The sequence below is a fragment of the Salvelinus alpinus genome, chromosome 13, assembly GCF_045679555.1.
Source record: "Salvelinus alpinus chromosome 13, SLU_Salpinus.1, whole genome shotgun sequence".
Taxonomy (NCBI): Eukaryota; Metazoa; Chordata; class Actinopteri; order Salmoniformes; family Salmonidae; genus Salvelinus; species Salvelinus alpinus.
The window spans coordinates 49,975,805-49,995,384 of record NC_092098.1 but is presented as its reverse complement, the minus strand read 5'-3'; the positions used below and the strand labels follow the sequence as shown (position 1 = coordinate 49,995,384).

Sequence of the window (19,580 nt, the reverse complement as noted above, 5' to 3'; positions counted from 1 at the left end):
TTACGAGGTGTTTGCATTAAGACGGCCCAGGCAGTGTTATTACGAGGTGTTTTCATTAGGACAGCCCAGGCAGTGTTATAACGAGGTGTTTGCATTAAGACGGCCCAGGCAGTGTTATAACGAGGTGTTTGCATTCAGACGGCCCAGGCAGTGTTATTACGAGGTGTTTTCATTAGGACAGCCCAGGCAGTGTTATTACGAGGTGTTTGCATTAAGACGGCCCAGGCAGTGTTATTACGAGGTGTTTTCATTCAGACGGCCCAGGCAGTGTTATTACGAGGTGTTTTCATTAGGACAGCCCAGGCAGTGTTATTACGAGGTGTTTGCATTAAGACGGCCCAGGCAGTGTTATTACGAGGTGTTTTCATGAAGACAGCCCAGGCAGTGTTATTACGAGGTGTTTTCATTAAGACGGCCCAGGCAGTGTTATTACGAGGTGTTTTCATTAAGACGGCCCAGGCAGTGTTATTACGAGGTGTTTTCATGAAGACGGCCCAGGCAGTGTTATTACGAGGTGTTTTCATGAAGACGGCCCAGGCAGTGTTATTACGAGGTGTTTTCATTAAGACGGCCCAGGCAGTGTTATTACGAGGTGTTTTCATTAAGACGGCCCAGACAGTGTTATTACGAGGTGTTTTCATGAAGACAGCCCAGGCAGTGTTATTACGAGGTGTTTGCATTAAGACGGCCCAGGCAGTGTTATTACGAGGTGTTTGCATTAAGACGGCCCAGGCAGTGTTATTACGAGGTGTTTTCATTAAGACAGCCCAGGCAGTGTTATTACGAGGTGTTTTCATTAAGACAGCCCAGGCAGTGTTATTACGAGGTGTTTTCATTAAGACGGCCCAGGCAGTGTTATTACGAGGTGTTTTCATGAAGACAGCCCAGGCAGTGTTATTACGAGGTGTTTTCATTAAGACAGCCCAGGCAGTGTTATTACGAGGTGTTTTCATTAAGACAGCCCAGGCAGTGTTATTACGAGGTGTTTTCATTAAGACGGCCCAGGCAGTGTTATTACGAGGTGTTTGCATGACGACGCAGTCATTATGTGAAGTGATGTCAGGAAGAGGGCGGGGGCATCATGATACACTATATATACAGAGTATGTGGACACCCCTTCAAATTAGTGGATTCGTCTATTTCAGCCGCACCTGTTGCTGGCAGGTGTATAAAAATCGAGCACACAGCCATGCAATCTCCATACACAAACATTGTCACTAGAATGGCCCATACTGATGAGTTCAGTGACTTTCAACGTCATAGGATGTCACCTTTCCAACAAGTCGGGTTGTCAAATTTCTGTCCTGCTCGAGCTGCCCCGGTCAACTGTAAGTGCAGTTACTGTGAAGTGGAAATGTCTACGAGCAACAATGGCTCAGCCATTAAGCTCAGCCGCAAAGTGGTAGGCCACACAAGCTCACAGAACAGGGACGCAGAGTGCTGAAGCGTGTAGCGCGTAAAAGTCGTCTGTCCTCGGTTGCAACACTCACTACCGAGTTCCAAACTGCTTCTGGAAGTAACTTCAGCACAAGAACTGTTCGTCGGGAGCTTCATGAAATGGGTTTCCGTGGCCGAGCAGCGGCACAAAAGCCTAAGACCACCATGCGCAATGCCAAGCGTCAGCTGGAATGCTGTAAAGCTTGCCGCCTTTGGACTCTGGAGCAGTGGAAATGTGTTCTCTGAGTGATCAATCATGCATTACCATCTGGCAGTCCGAGGAAGGAATCTGGGTTTGGTGGACGCCACAATGCCCAATGCATTGTGCCAACTGTAAAGTTTGGTGGAGGAGGAATAATGGTCTGGGGCTGTTTTTCATGGTTCGGGCTAGGACCCTTAGTTCTAGTGAATACTACAGCATACAATAACATTCTAGACGATTCTGTGCTTTCAACTTTGTGGCAACAGCTCTTTCCTGTTTCAGCATGACAATGCTGAAAGTATGTGCACAAGTTCCATACAGAAATAGTTTGTCGAGATCGTTGTGGAAGAACTTGACTGGCCTGCACAGAGCCCTGACCTCAACCCCATCGAACACCTTTGGGATGAATTGGAACGCCGACTGCGAGCCAGGCCTAATCGCCCAACATCAGTGTCCGACCTCACTAATGCTCTTGTGGCTGAATGGAAGCAAGTCCCCACAGCAATGTTCCAACATCTAGTGGAAAGCCTTCCTAGAAGAGTGGAGGCTGTTACAGCAGAAAATGGGGGACCAACTCCATATTAATGCCCATGATTTTGGAATGGTTCTCCCGGTCTCAGTTTTTCCTGTTCTGGGAATGTTCATTTTTAGGTTGCAGGGAGGGTCTGAGAACGTTTTCCCTGAAAGTGTGTCTGCAGGCAAACACTACTGACACTTCCTTTTGGCTATAGAGGGGCTGTTTTTTTTATCACATTCAGTTGGCAATCAGTGGGAACATCACCATAATTATTTTTGAAGTGTGTGTGTGTGTGGGTATGTGTGGGTGGGTGAGTGTGTGTGAGTCTCCTTGGCATGTGCTTTGCAGCTGAGCAACAACTCAAATCAAATCAAATTTTATTGGTCACATACACATGGTTAGCAGATGTTAATGCGAGTGTAGCGAAATGCTTGTGCTTCTAGTTCCAACCGTGCAGTAATATCTAACAAGTAATCTAACAATTTCACAACAACTACCTAATACACACAAGTGTAAAGGAATGAATAAGAATATGTACATATAAATATATGGATGAGCGATGGCCGAACGGCATAGGCAAGATGCTGTAGATGGTATAGAGTACAGTATATACATATGAGATGAGTAATGTAGGGTATGTAAACATTATATAAAGTGGCATTGTTTAAAGTGACTAGTGATACATTTATTACATCCAATTTCCATTATTAAAGTGGCTGGAGTTGAGTCAGTATGTTGGCAGCAGCCACTAAATGTTAGTGGTGGCTGTTTAACAGTCTGATGGCCTTGAGATCTAAGCTGTTTTTCAGTCTCTCGGTCCCAGCTTTGATGCACCTGTACCGACCTCGCCTTGTGGATGATAGCGGGGTGAACAAGCAGTGGCTCGGGTGGTTGTTGTCCTTGATTATCTTTTTGGCCTTACCAGGCGGTGTTACAGCACGACAGGATGCTCTCGATTGTGCATCTGTAAAAGTTTGTGACTGTTTTTGGTGACAAGCCAAATTTCTTCAGCTTCCTGAGGTTGAAGAGGTGCTGTTGCGCCTTCTTCACCACACTGTCTGTGTGGGTGGACCATTTCAGTTTGTCCGTAATATGTACGCCGAGGAACTTAAAACTGTACACCTTCTCCACTACTGTCCCATCGATGTGGATAGGGGGGTGCTCCCTCTGCTGTTTCCTGAAGTCTACGATCATCTCCTTTGTTTTGTTGACGTAGTGTCGTCTGCAAACTTGATGATTGAGTTGGAGGTGTGCTTGGCCACGCAGTCGTGGGTGAACAGGGAATACAGGAGAGGGCTGAGAGCGCACCCTTGTGGGGCCCCAGTGTTGAGGATTCAGCGGGATGGAGATGTTGTTTCCTACCCTCACCACCTGGGGGCGGCCCGCCAGAAAGTTCAGGACCCAGTTGCACAGGGCGGGGTCGAGACCCAGGGTCTCGAGCTTAATGACGAGTTTGGAGGGTACTATGGTGTTAAATGCTGAGCTGTAGTCAATGAACAGCATTCTTACATAGGTATTCCTCTTGTCCAGATGGGTTAGGGCAGTGTGCAGTGTGATTGCGTCGTCTGTGGACCTATTGGGGCGGTAAGCAAATTGAAGTGGGTCTAGGGTGTCAGGTAGGGTGGAGGTGATATGATCCTTGACTAGTCTCTCAAAGCACTTCATGATGATGGAAGTGAGTGCTACGGGGCGATAGTCGTTTAGCTCAGTTACCTTAGCTTTCTTGGGAACAGGAACAATGGTGGCCCTCTTGAAGCATGTGGGAACAGCAGACTGGGATAGGGATTGATTGAATATGTCCATAAACACCAGCCAGCTGGTGTGCGCATGCTCTGAAGACGCGGCTAGGGATGCCGTCTGGGCCGGCAGCCTTGCGAGGGTTAACACGTTTAAATTTTTACTCACGTTGGCTGCGGTGATGGAGAGCCCGCAGGTTTTGGTAGCGGGCCGTGTCGGTGGCACTGTATTGTCCTCAAAGCGAGCAAAGAAGTTGTTTAGTTTGTCTGGGAGCAAGACATCCTGGTCCGCGACGGGGCTGGTTTTCTTTTTGTAGTCCGTGATTGACTGTAGACCCTGCCACATACCTCTTGTGTCTGAGCCGTTGAATTGCGACTCTACTTTGTTTCTATACTGACACTTAGCTTGTTTGATTGCCTTGCAGAGGGAATAGCTATGCTTTTTGTATTCGGTCATGTTTCCGGTCGCCTTGGCCTGATTAAAAGCATTGGTTCGCGCTTTCAGTTTTGCGCAAATTCTGCCATCAATCCACGGTTTCTGGTTGGGGAAGGTTTTAATTGTCACCATGGGTACAACATCACCGATGCACTTGCTAATAACCTCGCTCACCGATTCAGCGTATACATCAATGTTGTTGTCCGACGCTATCCGGAACATATCCCAGTCCACGTGATTGAAGCAATCTTGAAGCGTGGAATCAGATTGGTCGGACCAGCGTTGAACAGACCTGAGCATGGGCGTTTCCTGTTTTAGTTTCTGGCTATAGGCGGGGAGCAACAAAATGGAGTCGTAGTCAGATTTGCCGAAAGGAGGGCGAGGGAGGGCTTTGTATGCGTCGCGGAAATTAGAGTAACAATGATCCAGAATTTTGCCAGCCCGGGTTGCGCATTCGATATGCTGATACAATTTAGGCAGCCTTGTTTTCAGATTACCCTTGTTAAAATCCCCATCTACAATAAATGCAGCCTCAGGATATGTGGTTTCCAGTTTATATAGAGTGAAAATGAAGTTCTTTCAGGGCCGTCGAGGTGTTGGGGGGATATACACGACAGTGATTATAATCGAAGAGAATTCTCTTGGTAGATAATGCGGTCGGTATTTTATGGTAAGGAATTCTAGGTCAGGTGAACAAAAGGACTTGAGTTCCTGTATGTTGTTATTGTCACGTTCTGACCTTTATTTCCTTTGTTTTGTCTTTATTTAGTATGGTCAGGGCGTGAGTTGGGGTGGGCAGACTATGTGTGTTTTTCTATGTTGGGGTTTTGTGTTCGGCCTGGTATGGTTCTCAATCAGAGGCAGCTGTCGATCGTTGTCCCTGATTGAGAATCATACTTAGGTAGCCTGGGTTTCACTTTTGGTTTGTGGGTGTTTGTTTCCGTGTCAGTGTTTGTCGCCACACGGTACTGTTTCGTTTGGTCATCGTTTATTGTTTTTGTTCCTGTGTTCAGTTTTTGGATTTATATTAAAGACATGAACACTTACCACGCTGCGCTTTGGTCCGATCCTTCTACCACCACAGACGATCGTTACAGTTATGATCACACCACGACTCGTTAATCACAAGGCATACACCCCCGCCCTTCTTCTTACCAGAGAGATGTTTGTTTCTGTTGGCGCGATGCGTGAAGAAACCAGGGGGTTTCAGCGACTCTGATAACGTATCCCGAGAGAGCCATGTTTCCATGAAACAGAGAACGTTACAATCTCTGATGTCTCTCTGGAAGGCAACCCGTGCTCAGATTTTGTCTACCTTGTAGTCAAGAGACTGGACATTGGCGAGTAGTATACTCGGGAGCGGTGGGCGATGTGTCCGTCTACGGAACCTGACCAGAAGACCGCTCCGTCTGCCCCTTCTGCGGCGCCGTTGTTTTGGGTCGCCTACTGGGATCCATTGTCCTGGGTGGTGGACCGAACAGAGGATCCGCTTCGGGAAAGTCATATTCCTGGTCGTAATGTTGGTAAGTTGACGCTGCTCTTATATCCAATAGTTCCTCCCGGCTGTATGTAATAAGACTTAAGATTTCCTGGGGTAACAGTGTAATAAATAGTAAGTTGGCAGCATTGGTTTCAGCTCTGTGGTGGTGGTGGCTGGAACATCAAGTCTGTCTCACTTAATAAAAAAGAGGAGGTAGGAGGAAGACTTACGACTCTGGGAACTCCACACATTTAGTCCTGATCTTATTGTGTAGAACCAGGATGTATTCATCGATGAACGGACACTGCGTGAAGAGGAGAGAAAAAAGGAGAAGAGAGGAGAGGAGAAGAGAGGAGAGAGGGTTCAAAAGTTAGCTACGAGTTATAATTACATCTAAGAACATCTTGGAGCAAAACAAGTCGGCTGCTTAGGTAACAGCATGAATATGACGTGCACCAGACATAGAAAAGTAATCACTAAACAGTCTCTGTCTCTGCCTCTACAACAATAGAACACGGTCCATGTTACAGCCTCTGTCTCTACAATAGAACACGGTCCATGTTATAGTCTCTGTCTCTACAACAATAGAACACGGTCCATGTTACAGTCTCTGTCTCTACAATAGAACACGGTCCATGTTACAGTCTCTGCCTCTACAATAGAACACGGTCCATGTTACAGTCTCTGTCTCTACAATAGAACACGGTCCATGTTACAGTCTCTGTCTCTACAACAATGGAACACGGTCCATGTTACAGTCTCTGTCTCTACAACAATAGAACATGGTCCATGTTACAGTCTCTGTCTCTACAACAATAGAATACGGTCCATGTTACAGTCTCTGTCTCTACAATAGAACACGGTCCATGTTACAGTCTCTGTCTCTACAACAATAGAACACGGTCCATGTTACAGTCTCTGTCTCTACAACAATAGAACACGGTCCATGTTACAGTCTCTGTCTCTACAACAATAGAACACGGTCCATGTTATAGTCTCTGTCTCTACAACAATAGAACACGGTCCATGTTACAGTCTCTGCCTCTACAATAGAACATGGTCCATGTTACAGTCTCTGTTTCTACAATAGAACACGGTCCATGTTACAGTCTCTGTCTCTACAATAGAACACGGTCCATGTTACAGTCTCTGTCTCTACAACAATAGAACACGGTCCATGTTACAGTCTCTGTTTCTACAATAGAACACGGTCCATGTTACAGTCTCTGTCTCTACAATAGAACACGGTCCATGTTATAGTCTCTGTTTCTACAATAGAACAGGGTCCATGTTACAGTCTCTGTTTCTACAATAGAACAGGGTCCATGTTACAGTCTCTGCCTCTACAACAATAGAACACGGTCCATGTTACAGTCTCTGCCTCTACAATAGAACACGGTCCATGTTACAGTCTCTGTTTCTACAATAGAACACGGTCCATGTTACAGTCTCTGTCTCTACAATAGAACACGGTCCATGTTACAGTCTCTGTTTCTACAACAATAGAACACGGTCCATGTTACAGTCTCTGTCTCTACAATAGAACACGGTCCATGTTACAGTCTCTGTTTCTACAATAGAACAGGGTCCATGTTACAGTCTCTGTTTCTACAATAGAACACGGTCCATGTTACAGTCTCTGTTTCTACAACAATAGAACACGGTCCATGTTACAGTCTCTGTTTCTACAATAGAACACGGTCCATGTTACAGTCTCTGTCTCTACAATAGAACACGGTCCATGTTACAGTCTCTGTTTCTACAACAATAGAACACGGCCCATGTTACAGTCTCTGTCTCTACAATAGAACACGGTCCATGTTACAGTCTCTGTTTCTACAATAGAACAGGGTCCATGTTACAGTCTCTGTTTCTACAATAGAACACGGTCCATGTTACAGTCTCTGTCTCTACAATAGAACACGGTCCATGTTACAGTCTCTGTTTCTACAACAATAGAACACGGTCCATGTTACAGTCTCTGTCTCTACAATAGAACACGGTCCATGTTACAGTCTCTGTTTCTACAACAATAGAACACGGTCCATGTTACAGTCTCTGTCTCTACAATAGAACACGGTCCATGTTACAGTCTCTGTCTCTACAACAATAGAACACGGTCCATGTTACAGTCTCTGCCTCTACAACAATAGAACATGGTCCATGTTACAGTCTCTGTCTCTACAACAATAGAACATGGTCCATGTTACAGTCTCTGTCTCTACAACAATAGAACACGGTCCATGTTACAGTCTCTGTCTCTACAACAATAGAACACGGTCCATGTTACAGTCTCTGTCTCTACAACAATAGAACACGGTCCATGTTACAGTCTCTGTCTCTACAATAGAGCACGGTCCATGTTACAGTCTCTGTCTCTACAATAGAACACGGTCCATGTTACAGTCTCTGCCTCTACAATAGAACACGGTCCATGTTACAGTCTCTGCCTCTACAATAGAACATGGTCCATGTTACAGTCTCTGTCTCTACAACAATAGAACACGGTCCATGTTACAGTCTCTGCCTCTACAATAGAACACGGTCCATGTTACAGTCTCTGTCTCTACAATAGAACACGGTCCATGTTACAGTCTCTGCCTCTACAACAACAGAACTCGTGCTGACCCAAACCAAACGGTGTCGGTTCAGATGGTTTCTTTTCATATTGTCCGGCATTTCACCACCTATGGCGGATGCATAACAAGGCCAGCAGAGCCCAGTTGGGCTCAGTTCAGTAGTGTGGAAAACCCTTCAGAGGTACACAAGAGAAACACTTCTTCCACCTCTTCTTCCAGACAATGTCACTAAAACAAACAAGCTGTGGGCAGGCTGGTAGGAAGTAACAAGAGGAGAAAATGGACTGTTGGCTTACCTTCCCAAACACAAAGCAGTAGAGAGTTACTCCCATGGCCCATACGTCCAACGCCTGAAAAACAGTAGCAGTAGAAGGGATGGAGAAGCTGTATCACTATAAACAGTAGCAGTAGAAGGGTTGGAGAAGCTGTATCACTATAAACAGTAGCAGTAGAAGGGTTGGAGAAGCTGTATCACTATAAACAGTAGCAGGGTTGGAGAAGCTGTATCACTATAAACAGTAGCAGTAGAAGGGTTGGAGAAGCTGTATCACTATAAACAGTAGCAGTAGAAGGGTTGGAGAAGCTGTATCACTATAAACAGTAGCAGTAGAAGGGTTGGAGAAGCTGTACCACTATAAACAGTAGCAGTAGAAGGGTTGGAGAAGCTGTACCACTATAAACAGTAGCAGTAGAAGGGTTGGAGAAGCTGTATCACTATAAACAGTAGCAGTAGAAGGGTTGGAGAAGCTGTATCACTATAAACAGTAGCAGTAGAAGGGTTGGAGGAGCTGTACCACTATAAACAGTAGCAGTAGAAGGGTTGGAGAAGCTGTATCACTATAAACAGTAGCAGTAGAAGGGTTGGAGAAGCTGTATCACTATAAACAGTAGCAGTAGAAGGGTTGGAGGAGCTGTACCACTATAAACAGTAGCAGTAGAAGGGTTGGAGAAGCTGTATCACTATAAACAGTAGCAGTAGAAGGGTTGGAGAAGCTGTATCACTATAAACAGTAGCAGTAGAAGGGTTGGAGAAGCTGCATAACTATAAACAGTAGCAGTAGAAGGGTTGGAGAAGCTGTATCACTATAAACAGTAGCAGTAGAAGGGTTGGAGAAGCTGTATCACTATAAACAGTAGCAGTAGAAGGGTTGGAGAAGCTGTATCACTATAAACAGTAGCAGTAGAAGGGTTGGAGAAGCTGCATAACTATAAACAGTAGCAGTAGAAGGGTTGGAGAAGCTGTATCACTATAAACAGTAGCAGTAGAAGGGTTGGAGAAGCTTTATAACTATAAACAGTAGCAGTAGAAGGGTTGGAGAAGCTGTATCACTATAAACAGTAGCAGTAGAAGGGTTGGAGGAGCTGTACCGCTATAAACAGTAGCAGTAGAAGGGGGAGAAGCTGTATCACTATAAACAGTAGCAGTAGAAGGGTTGGAGAAGCTGTATCACTATAAACAGTAGCAGTAGAAGGGTTGGAGAAGCTGTACCACTATAAACAGTAGCAGTAGAAGGGTTGGAGAAGCTGTACCACTATAAACAGTAGCAGACGGACGGACATACAGTATAGACAGGTAGATACAGACGGATAGACAAGCACCCAACACACACAGCATTCATAGTCCATCATCAACCCAACCTGCTTTTAAACAATCTTCCAGTGACACGGGAGTGTCTCAAAATCAAATCATTTAGACTGTAGAAGTGTTCTGCTGCTGTATATAGAATATGTAAATGTCAATGAGCAGCGTACAGCGTTCGCTCTTCAACGAGGCTCGGGGAGTTACTAATCACTCAAGGACTACTGGGCTAATCAGAACAGGAGCGACACTTTGTACAGCACGTGTTCTTTGAAGTCAGACAGCCAAAAGGAAGGATAGCAGCCTACAGCAGCGTATTTCAATCAGCTGTGTAGTGATAGGTCAAAAAAGTAAACCTTCCCCCAGGGGGGGAGGAGTTTGGGATCCCCTGGTCTACAGTAGTCAGCCTCATACAGTTCTGCCTGTTCCTGACCAAACCCATCAAATAAAACTGCCATTGGGGGATTACCCAGAAAATAGTCCTGAAAATGAATGAGTTATTTTAAAAAGTGTGTGGGCAGATTAAATAGATGCAGCCAGAGAGAAAGAGCTGCTGCAGCTGCTGTGTTGTTCTGTCTAGTGGTGGGCTCCTCCCCTCCCCTTCTCTCCTCCCATCCTCTCCCCTCCCCCTCCCCTCCCCTTCTCTCCTCCCATCCTCTCCCCTCCTCCTCCCCTCCCCTCCTCCTCCTCCTCTTCTCTCCTCTCCTTGTCTTGCTGCCTGACGCTTGTTGCTAAATCAAAATGCAGGGAGGGAAACGGAGAGAGAGAGACAAAAATAGAGAGGGAGAGGAGAGAGAGAGGGAGAGGATAGAGAGAGGGAGAGGAGAGAGGGAGAGGGGAGAGAGAGACAAGGAGAGGGGGAGAGAGAGAGAGAGAGAGCGAGAGGGAGGGGAGAGAGACTCTGCTCTGCCTCCTTCCTCCTGTTCTGCCTCTCGTTCCTTCGCTAGTTCCACTATACACAGCTCTATAGAGACCTGGGCTGGCTACAGACCAACAGAACCCTTTACTATACACAGCTCTATAGAGACCTGGGCTGGCTACAGACCAACAGAACCCTTTACTATCCACAGCTCCATAGAGACCTGGGCTGGTTACAGACCAACAGAACCCTTTACTATCCACAGCTCTATAGAGACCTGGGCTGGCTACAGACCAACAGAACCCTTTACTATACACAGCTCTATAGAGACCTGGGCTGGCTACAGACCAACAGAACCCTTTACTATACACAGCTCTATAGAGAACTGGGCTGGCTACAGACCAACAGAACCCTTTACTGTCCACAGCTCTATAGAGACCTGGGCTGGTTACAGACCAACAGAACCCTTTACTATACACAGCTCTATAGAGACCTGGGCTGGTTACAGACCAACATAACCCTTTACTATACACAGCTCTATAGAGACCTGGGCTGGTTACAGACCAACAGAACCCTTTACTATACACAGCTCTATAGAGACCTGGGCTGGTTACAGACCAACAGAACCCTTTACTATACACAGCTCTATAGAGACCTGGGCTGGTTACAGACCAACAGAACCCTTTACTATACACAGCTCTATAGAGACCTGGGCTGGTTACAGACCAACAGTCAGAACCCTTTACTATCCACAGCTCTATAGAGACCTGGGCTGGTTTCAGACCAACAGAACCCTTTACTATACACAGCTCTATAGAGACCTGGGCTGGTTACAGACCAACAGAACCCTTTACTATACACAGCTCTATAGAGACCTGGGCTGGTTACAGACCAACAGAACCCTTTACTATACACAGCTCTATAGAGACCTGGGCTGGTTACAGACCAACAGAACCCTTTACTATACACAGCTCTATAGAGACCTGGGCTGGTTACAGACCAACAGAACCCTTTACTATCCACAGCTCTATAGAGACCTGGGCTGGTTTCAGACCAACAGAACCCTTTACTATACACAGCTCTACAGAGACCTGGGCTGGTTTCAGACCAACAGTCAGAACCCTTTACTATCCACAGCTCTATAGAGACCTGGGCTGGCTACAGACCAACAGAACCCTATACTATACACAGCTATATAGAGACCTGGGCTGGTTACAGACCAACAGTCAGAACCCTTTACTATACACAGCTCTATAGAGACCTGGGCTGGTTACAGACCAACAGAACCCTATACTATACACAGCTCTATAGAGACCTGGGCTGGCTACAGACCAACAGAACCCTTTACTATCCACAGCTCTATAGAGACCTGGGCTGGCTACAGACCAACAGAACCCTATACTATACACAGCTCTATAGAGACCCGGGCTGGCTACAGACCAACAGAACCCTTTACTATACACAGCTCTATAGAGACCTGGGCTGGTTACAGACCAACAGAACCCTTTACTATACACAGCTCTATAGAGACCTGGGCTGGTTACAGACCAACAGAACCCTTTACTATACACAGCTCTATAGAGACCTGGGCTGGTTACAGACCAACAGAACCCTTTACTGTCCACAGCTCTATAGAGACCTGGGCTGGTTACAGACCAACAGAACCCTTTACTATACACAGCTCTATAGAGACCTGGGCTGGTTTCAGACCAACAGAACCCTTTACTATACACAGCTCTATAGAGACCTGGGCTGGTTACAGACCAACAGAACCCTTTACTGTCCACAGCTCTATAGAGACCTGGGCTGGTTACAGACCAACAGAACCCTTTACTATACACAGCTCTATAGGGACCTGGGCTGGTTACAGACCAACAGAACCCTTTACTATACACAGCTCTATAGAGACCGGGGCTGGTTAAAGACCAACAGAACCCTTTACTATACACAGCTCTATAGAGACCTGGGCTGGCTACAGACCAACAGAACCCTTTACTATACACAGCTCTATAGAGACCTGGGCTGGTTACAGACCAACAGAACCCTTTACTATCCACAGCTCTATAGAGACCTGGGCTGGCTACAGACCAACAGTCAGAACCCTTTACTATACACAGCTCTATAGAGACCTGGGCTGGTTACAGACCAACAGAACCCTTTACTATACACAGCTCTATAGAGACCTGGGCTGGTTACAGACCAACAGAACCCTTTACTATCCACAGCTCTATAGAGACCTGGGCTGGCTACAGACCAACAGTCAGAACCCTTTACTATACACAGCTCTATAGAGACCTGGGCTGGTTACAGACCAACAGAACCCTTTACTATACACAGCTCTATAGAGACCTGGGCTGGTTACAGACCAACAGAACCCTTTACTATCCACAGCTCTATAGAGACCTGGGCTGGTTACAGACCAACAGAACCCTTTACTATCCACAGCTCTATAGAGACCTGGGCTGGTTACAGACCAACAGAACCCTTTACTATACACAGCTCTATAGAGACCTGGGCTGGTTACAGACCAACAGAACCCTTTACTGTCCACAGCTCTATAGAGACCTGGGCTGGCTACAGACCAACAGAACCCTTTACTATCCACAGCTCTATAGAGACCTGGGCTGGTTACAGACCAACAGAACCCTTTACTATCCACAGCTCTATAGAGACCTGGGCTGGTTACAGACCAACAGAACCCTTTACTATCCACAGCTCTATAGAGACCTGGGCTGGTTACAGACCAACAGAACCCTTTACTATACACAGCTCTATAGAGACCTGGGCTGGTTACAGACCAACAGAACCCTTTACTATACACAGCTCTATAGAGACCTGGGCTGGTTACAGACCAACAGAACCCTTTACTATACACAGCTCTAAAGAGACCTGGGCTGGTTACAGACCAACAGAACCCTTTACTATGCACAGCTCTATAGAGACCTGGGCTGGTTACAGACCAACAGAACCCTTTACTATACACAGCTCTATAGAGACCTGGGCTGGTTACAGACCAACAGAACCCTTTACTATACACAGCTCTATAGAGACCTGGGCTGGTTACAGACCAACAGAACCCTTTACTATACACAGCTCTATAGAGACCTGGGCTGGTTACAGACCAACAGAACCCTTTACTATCCACAGCTCTAAAGAGACCTGGGCTGGTTACAGACCAACAGAACCCTTTACTACCCACAGCTCTATAGAGACCTGGGCTGGTTACAGACCAACAGAACCCTTTACTATACACAGCTCTATAGAGACCTGGGCTGGTTACAGACCAACAGAACCCTTTACTATCCACAGCTCTATAGAGACCTGGGCTGGTTACAGACCAACAGAACCCTTTACTATCCACAGCTCTATAGAGACCTGGGCTGGCTACAGACCAACAGAACCCCTTACTATACACAGCTCTATAGAGACCTGGGCTGGTTACAGACCAACAGAACCCTTTACTATACACAGCTCTATAGAGACCTGGGCTGGTTACAGACCAACAGAACCCTTTACTATACACAGCTCTATAGAGACCTGGGCTGGTTAAAGACCAACAGTCAGAACCCTTTACTATACACAGCTCTATAGAGACCCGGGCTGGTTACAGACCAACAGAACCCTTTACTATACACAGCTCTATAGAGACCTGGGCTGGTTACAGACCAACAGAACCCTTTACTATACACAGCTCTATAGAGACCTGGGCTGGTTACAGACCAACAGAACCCTTTACTATACACAGCTCTATAGAGACCTGGGCTGGTTACAGACCAACAGAACCCTTTACTATACACAGCTCTATAGAGACCTGGGCTGGCTACAGACCAACAGAACCCTTTACTATACACAGCTCTACAGAGACCTGGGCTGGCTACAGACCAACAGTCAGAACCCTTTACTATACACAGCTCTATAGAGACCTGGGCTGGTTAAAGACCAACAGAACCCTTTACTATACACAGCTCTATAGAAACCTGGGCTGGCTACAGACCAACAGAACCCTTTACTATACACAGCTCTATAGAGACCTGGGCTGGCTACAGACCAACAGAACCCTTTACTATCCACAGCTCTATAGAGACCTGGGCTGGTTACAGACCAACAGTCAGAACCCTTTATTAAGTAGTTTATTAGGTACACCACCCCATTCATGAAAATGGTTTGCTCCTACAGACAGTAAATCACATGGCCGTGGCTTGCTAAATAAAGCAGGTAGACAGACAGTGAGGAATTCAGTTACTGTTCGATTGAATGTTAGTATGGGCAAAACTAGTGACCTAAGCAACATTGAGCGTGTTATGATCGTCGGTGCCAGGCGTGCCGGATTCTAGTATCTCAGAAAACAGACGGCCTCCTTGCCTTGACACGACAGCGTCAAGGGTTTACCGAGAATGGAGCGACAAACTAAAAACATCTAGTCAGCGGCAGTCCTGTGGGTGAAAACAGCTCGTTGATGAGAGAGGTGGAAGGAGAATGGCAAGAATCGCCGTGCAAGCTAACAGGCGGGTCACAAACAGACAAATAACACCGCAGTAAAAACAGTGGTGTGCAGAACGGCATCTCGGGAATGCAGAATCTGAAGGTCCTTGTCAAGGATGGACTAACTGCGGCAAGCGACCACACCTGGTTCCACTCCTACCAGCTAAAAACTAGAAGAAGTGGCTCCAGTGGGCACGCCATCACCAACACTGGACAATTGAGGAGGGGAAAAACCATTGTTGTCTGGTCCGACGAATCCCGGGGTCCTGTTCTGTCATGCTGAGTCAGGATTTGGCGTCCATGGCCCCATCCTGCCTGGAGTCAACGGTACAGGCCATGGCCCCATCCTGCCTGGAGTCAACGGTACAGGCCATGGCCCCATCCTGCCTGGAGTCAACGGTACAGGCCATGGCCCCATCCTGCCTGGAGTCAACGGTACAGGCCATGGCCCCATCCTGCCTGGAGTCAACGGTACAGGCTGGGGGTGGCTGTGATGTAATAGTAGGGGAGGGGAATGTTTTCCTGGCACACGTTAGGTCCCTTGATACCAATTGAACAACGTTTGAGCATCACACCTTGTAGAATCCACGCCCCGAAGAATTCAGTTTGTTCTGGAGGCACCGACCCGGTACTAGATGGGTTTACCTAATAAATTGGCCACTGAGTGTATATAACATGTATAGACTAATATAATAGATCATGTGCATATCAGTGGTGATGAGATGCTGGTGCCGAAGATGACAAGGGAAATACGTGTTGATATAATCTAACTTTAACACACACACACACACACACACACACACACACACACACACACACACACACACACACACACACACACACACACACACACACACACACACACACACACACACACACACACACACACACACACACACACACACACACACACACACACACACACACACACACACACACACACATTCTGTAACCCCACCTTGCCACTGAAGCTCTGGCGGATGTCTGACAGGGTCTCTGGAGCCATGAAGGCAGGAGTCCCAGCTGTGGAGGAGAGCAGGGCATCGTTGCCCTCAAACTGGTTACTGACCCCAAAGTCGGCAATCTTCACATGACTGTCGTCACCCAGCAGCAGGTTAGAAGGCTTGATGTCCCGGTGGACTATCTTCTGGTAGTGCACTGAGGAGAACAGAGACAAAGAAAGAAAGAAAGAAAGAAAGAAAGAAAGAAAGAAAGAAAGAAAGAGAGAGAGAGAGAGAGAGAGAGAGAGAGAGAGAGAGAGAGAGAGAGAGAGAGAGAGAGAGAGAGAGAGAGAGAGAGAGAGGGCGAAATAGCAGAACTTTATATGGTAAGTGATTCCATGATCCCAGACTTTCTAATGACCATTATGATTTGGCCACGAGACAGAGTTTTTCTGTGGTCAGAAACACCGCAGTTATTCTTAAAAAAAGCTCTTCTTCTACCAGGCAGAGAGGAAGACATTCTACTCAACCGGGTCGTGTTCATAAGAGCACAATGTAGCAAAAAAAGTATCAAAACCAGCATTTCCTCAAGTTCAATAACAATACAATACATGTAGTAGAAGCTTTAATCTCTAGCGATTTACAATCATGAATGTATACACTACCGTTCAAAAGTTTGGGGACACTTAGAAATATCCTTGTTTTTGATTAAAAATAAATAAATACAGTGTAGACATTGTTAATGTTGTAAGTGACTATTGTAGGTGGAAACGGCAGATTTTTTATGGAATATCAACATACTGTAGTCGTACAGAGGCCCATTATCAGCAACCATCACTCCTCTGTTCCAATGACACGTTGCGTTAGCTAATCCAAGTTTATAATTTTAAAAGGCTAATTGATAATTAGAAAACCCTTTTGCAATTATGTTAGCACACCTGAAAACTCTTGTCCTGATTAAAGAAGCAATAAAACTGGCCTTCTTTAGACTAGTTGAGTATCTGGAGCATCAGCATTTGTGGGTTTGATTACAGGCTCAAAGAAAACAGATGGCTCACAAGTCCTCAACCGGCAGCTTCATTAAATAGTACCCGCAAAACACCAGTCTCAACGTCAACAATGAAGAGGCGACTCCGGGATGCTGGCCTTCTAATGAAGCTGCCAGTTGAGGACTTGTGAGCCATCTGTTTCTCAAACTAGACACTCTAATGTACTCGTCCTCTTGCTCAGTTGTGCACCGGGGCCTCCCACTCTTTCTATTCTGGTTAGGGCCAGGTTGCGCTTCTGTGAAGGGAGTAGTACACAGCGTTGTAAGAGATCTTCAGTTTCTTGGCAATTTCTCGCATGGAATAGCCTTCATTTCTCAGAACAAGAATAGACTGATGAGTTTCAGAAGAAAGGTCTGATTACTGCTGCCTGGCAGTGACTGCTGTAACACCCACACACAGATGTGATGCACCGTGCTGCTGCCTGGCAGTGAATGTTGTAACACCAGATGTGATGTGACACGGGTCGCTCCCCGGATTAATGATTGAACAGTGAAGACATGAATGGCTTGACCTTGGGGTTGATTTCTATGGTACAGAAACATTGTGAGTACGTACAGGGTGACTGATACTAAGTTATACTGCAGCTCTTCACACACACAAAGAGACACACTAACTTTGACATTTAAGTCATTTAGCAGATGCTCTTATCCTGAACAATTTACAGGAGCAATTAGGGTTAAGTGCCTTGCTCAAGGTCACATACAGATTGTGGATTAGAGCGTTTGCTAAACGACTAAAATGTAAAACGATCAAATTCAGTTTATTTCAAGTGCATTCAAATTCACATCAATGTCATAACACATTTTAGAGAGAAAGTAATTGCTGTAAATCTGTGAGTCATGCATTAAAGGGCCAATATGTGAGTCATGCATTAAAGGGCCAATCTGTGAGTCATGCATTAAAGGGCCAATCTGTGAGTCATGCATTAAAGGGCCAATCTGTGAGTCATGCATTAAAGGGCCAATCTGTGAGTCATGCATTAAAGGGCCAATCTGTGAGTCATACATAAAAGGGCCAATCTGTGAGTCTTGCATTAAAGGGCCAATCTGTGAGTCATGCATTAAAGGGCCAATCTGTGATTTCTACATCCAGTTTTTGACTTTTAGATTAATTATATACACATTGATTCTTGAAGAATGTAACTTATAAATGTCTCATGAGCTGAGTTCAACTGTCATACCTCATTAGAAACCCCCCAAAATAAGCTTGTTTAACACCAATGTTTGTAAACAATGTATCGGTAAACAAACAGTCAGTACTTGCATCCGTAGCTCTGTCTATGAACTTGAGAGTGGGTACATTTCTCCAGGCCCATCCCTCAGTTTTTTACCAAAATATACAGCGGATAGACCGCTTTGTTATTGTTTGAAGTGCAGAACCTTATTAGAGTACATTAGAGGCCATTAGAGTCCATTCGAGTCCATTAGAGTCCATTAGAGTACATTAGAACAAACATATACACTAACTCCTCCTACGTGACCCAACATCCTGCGATGCAACTAACCGTGTAATGACAACAATTACAGAGAAGATCCAAACAGGAACATTGCTCTAAGCTGGTGAGTCGCGCATTAAGGAAACAAACATTTATTTAACTAGGCAAGTCAGTTAAGAACAAATTCCTATTTACAACGATGCCCTAGGAACAGTGGGTTAACTGCCTTGTTCAGGGGCAGAACAACAGATTTTTACCTTGTCAGCTCAGGGATTCGATCCAAAGACCTATCGGTTACTGGCCCAACGCTCTAACCGCTAGGCTACCTGCCGTAAACTATGTGAAGCATATTGCTTATCCTACATGATACTAGTAGCCATGCTACTAAGGAGGTGAATACTTCCTATAGGCTTTATCCACTCCCTATATGTTACACAACATAGCCCAAGCTCTGCCATGCTATACAGAAGCCTACAGAGCACACGCTGCATACGTAGAGAGCATACAGTACTACAGTACAGTTCACCTATTGATTATGCTAATAGCCCTGTGAGTCAGAACCCCCTCAGTCTAATATAGGACAACAGCCTTAGAAAAGCCCTGATTGGCTATAAGCTCAACACTAAACATCCTGATTGGCTATAAGTTCAACACTAAACATCCTGATTGGCTATAAACTCAACACTAAACATCCTGATTGGCTATACGCTCAACACTAAACATCCTGATTGGCTATAAGCTCAACACTGAACATCCTGATTGGCTATAAGCACAACACTGAACATCCTGATTGGCTATAAGCTCAATACTGAAGCTCCTGATTGGCTATAACCTCAACACTAAACATC

General features: G+C 45.8%; 1 protein-coding gene across 2 annotated transcripts in view; it reads right to left on the bottom strand.

Annotated features, from left to right (window-relative positions):
• The window catches only part of LOC139537862 (calcium/calmodulin-dependent protein kinase kinase 1-like), a 128,018-nt gene that overhangs the window by 14,898 nt on the left and 93,540 nt on the right, over nucleotides 1-19,580 (bottom strand). For both annotated transcript variants that reach the window (XM_071339714.1, XM_071339715.1), the window contains exons 11-13: nucleotides 16,266-16,465; nucleotides 8,684-8,737; nucleotides 6,039-6,112 (exon numbers count right to left, since the gene is read on the bottom strand). In XM_071339714.1, coding sequence (XP_071195815.1) covers nucleotides 6,039-6,112; nucleotides 8,684-8,737; nucleotides 16,266-16,465 — 328 coding nt within the window. The remainder of the gene's footprint in view (nucleotides 1-6,038; nucleotides 6,113-8,683; nucleotides 8,738-16,265; nucleotides 16,466-19,580) is intronic.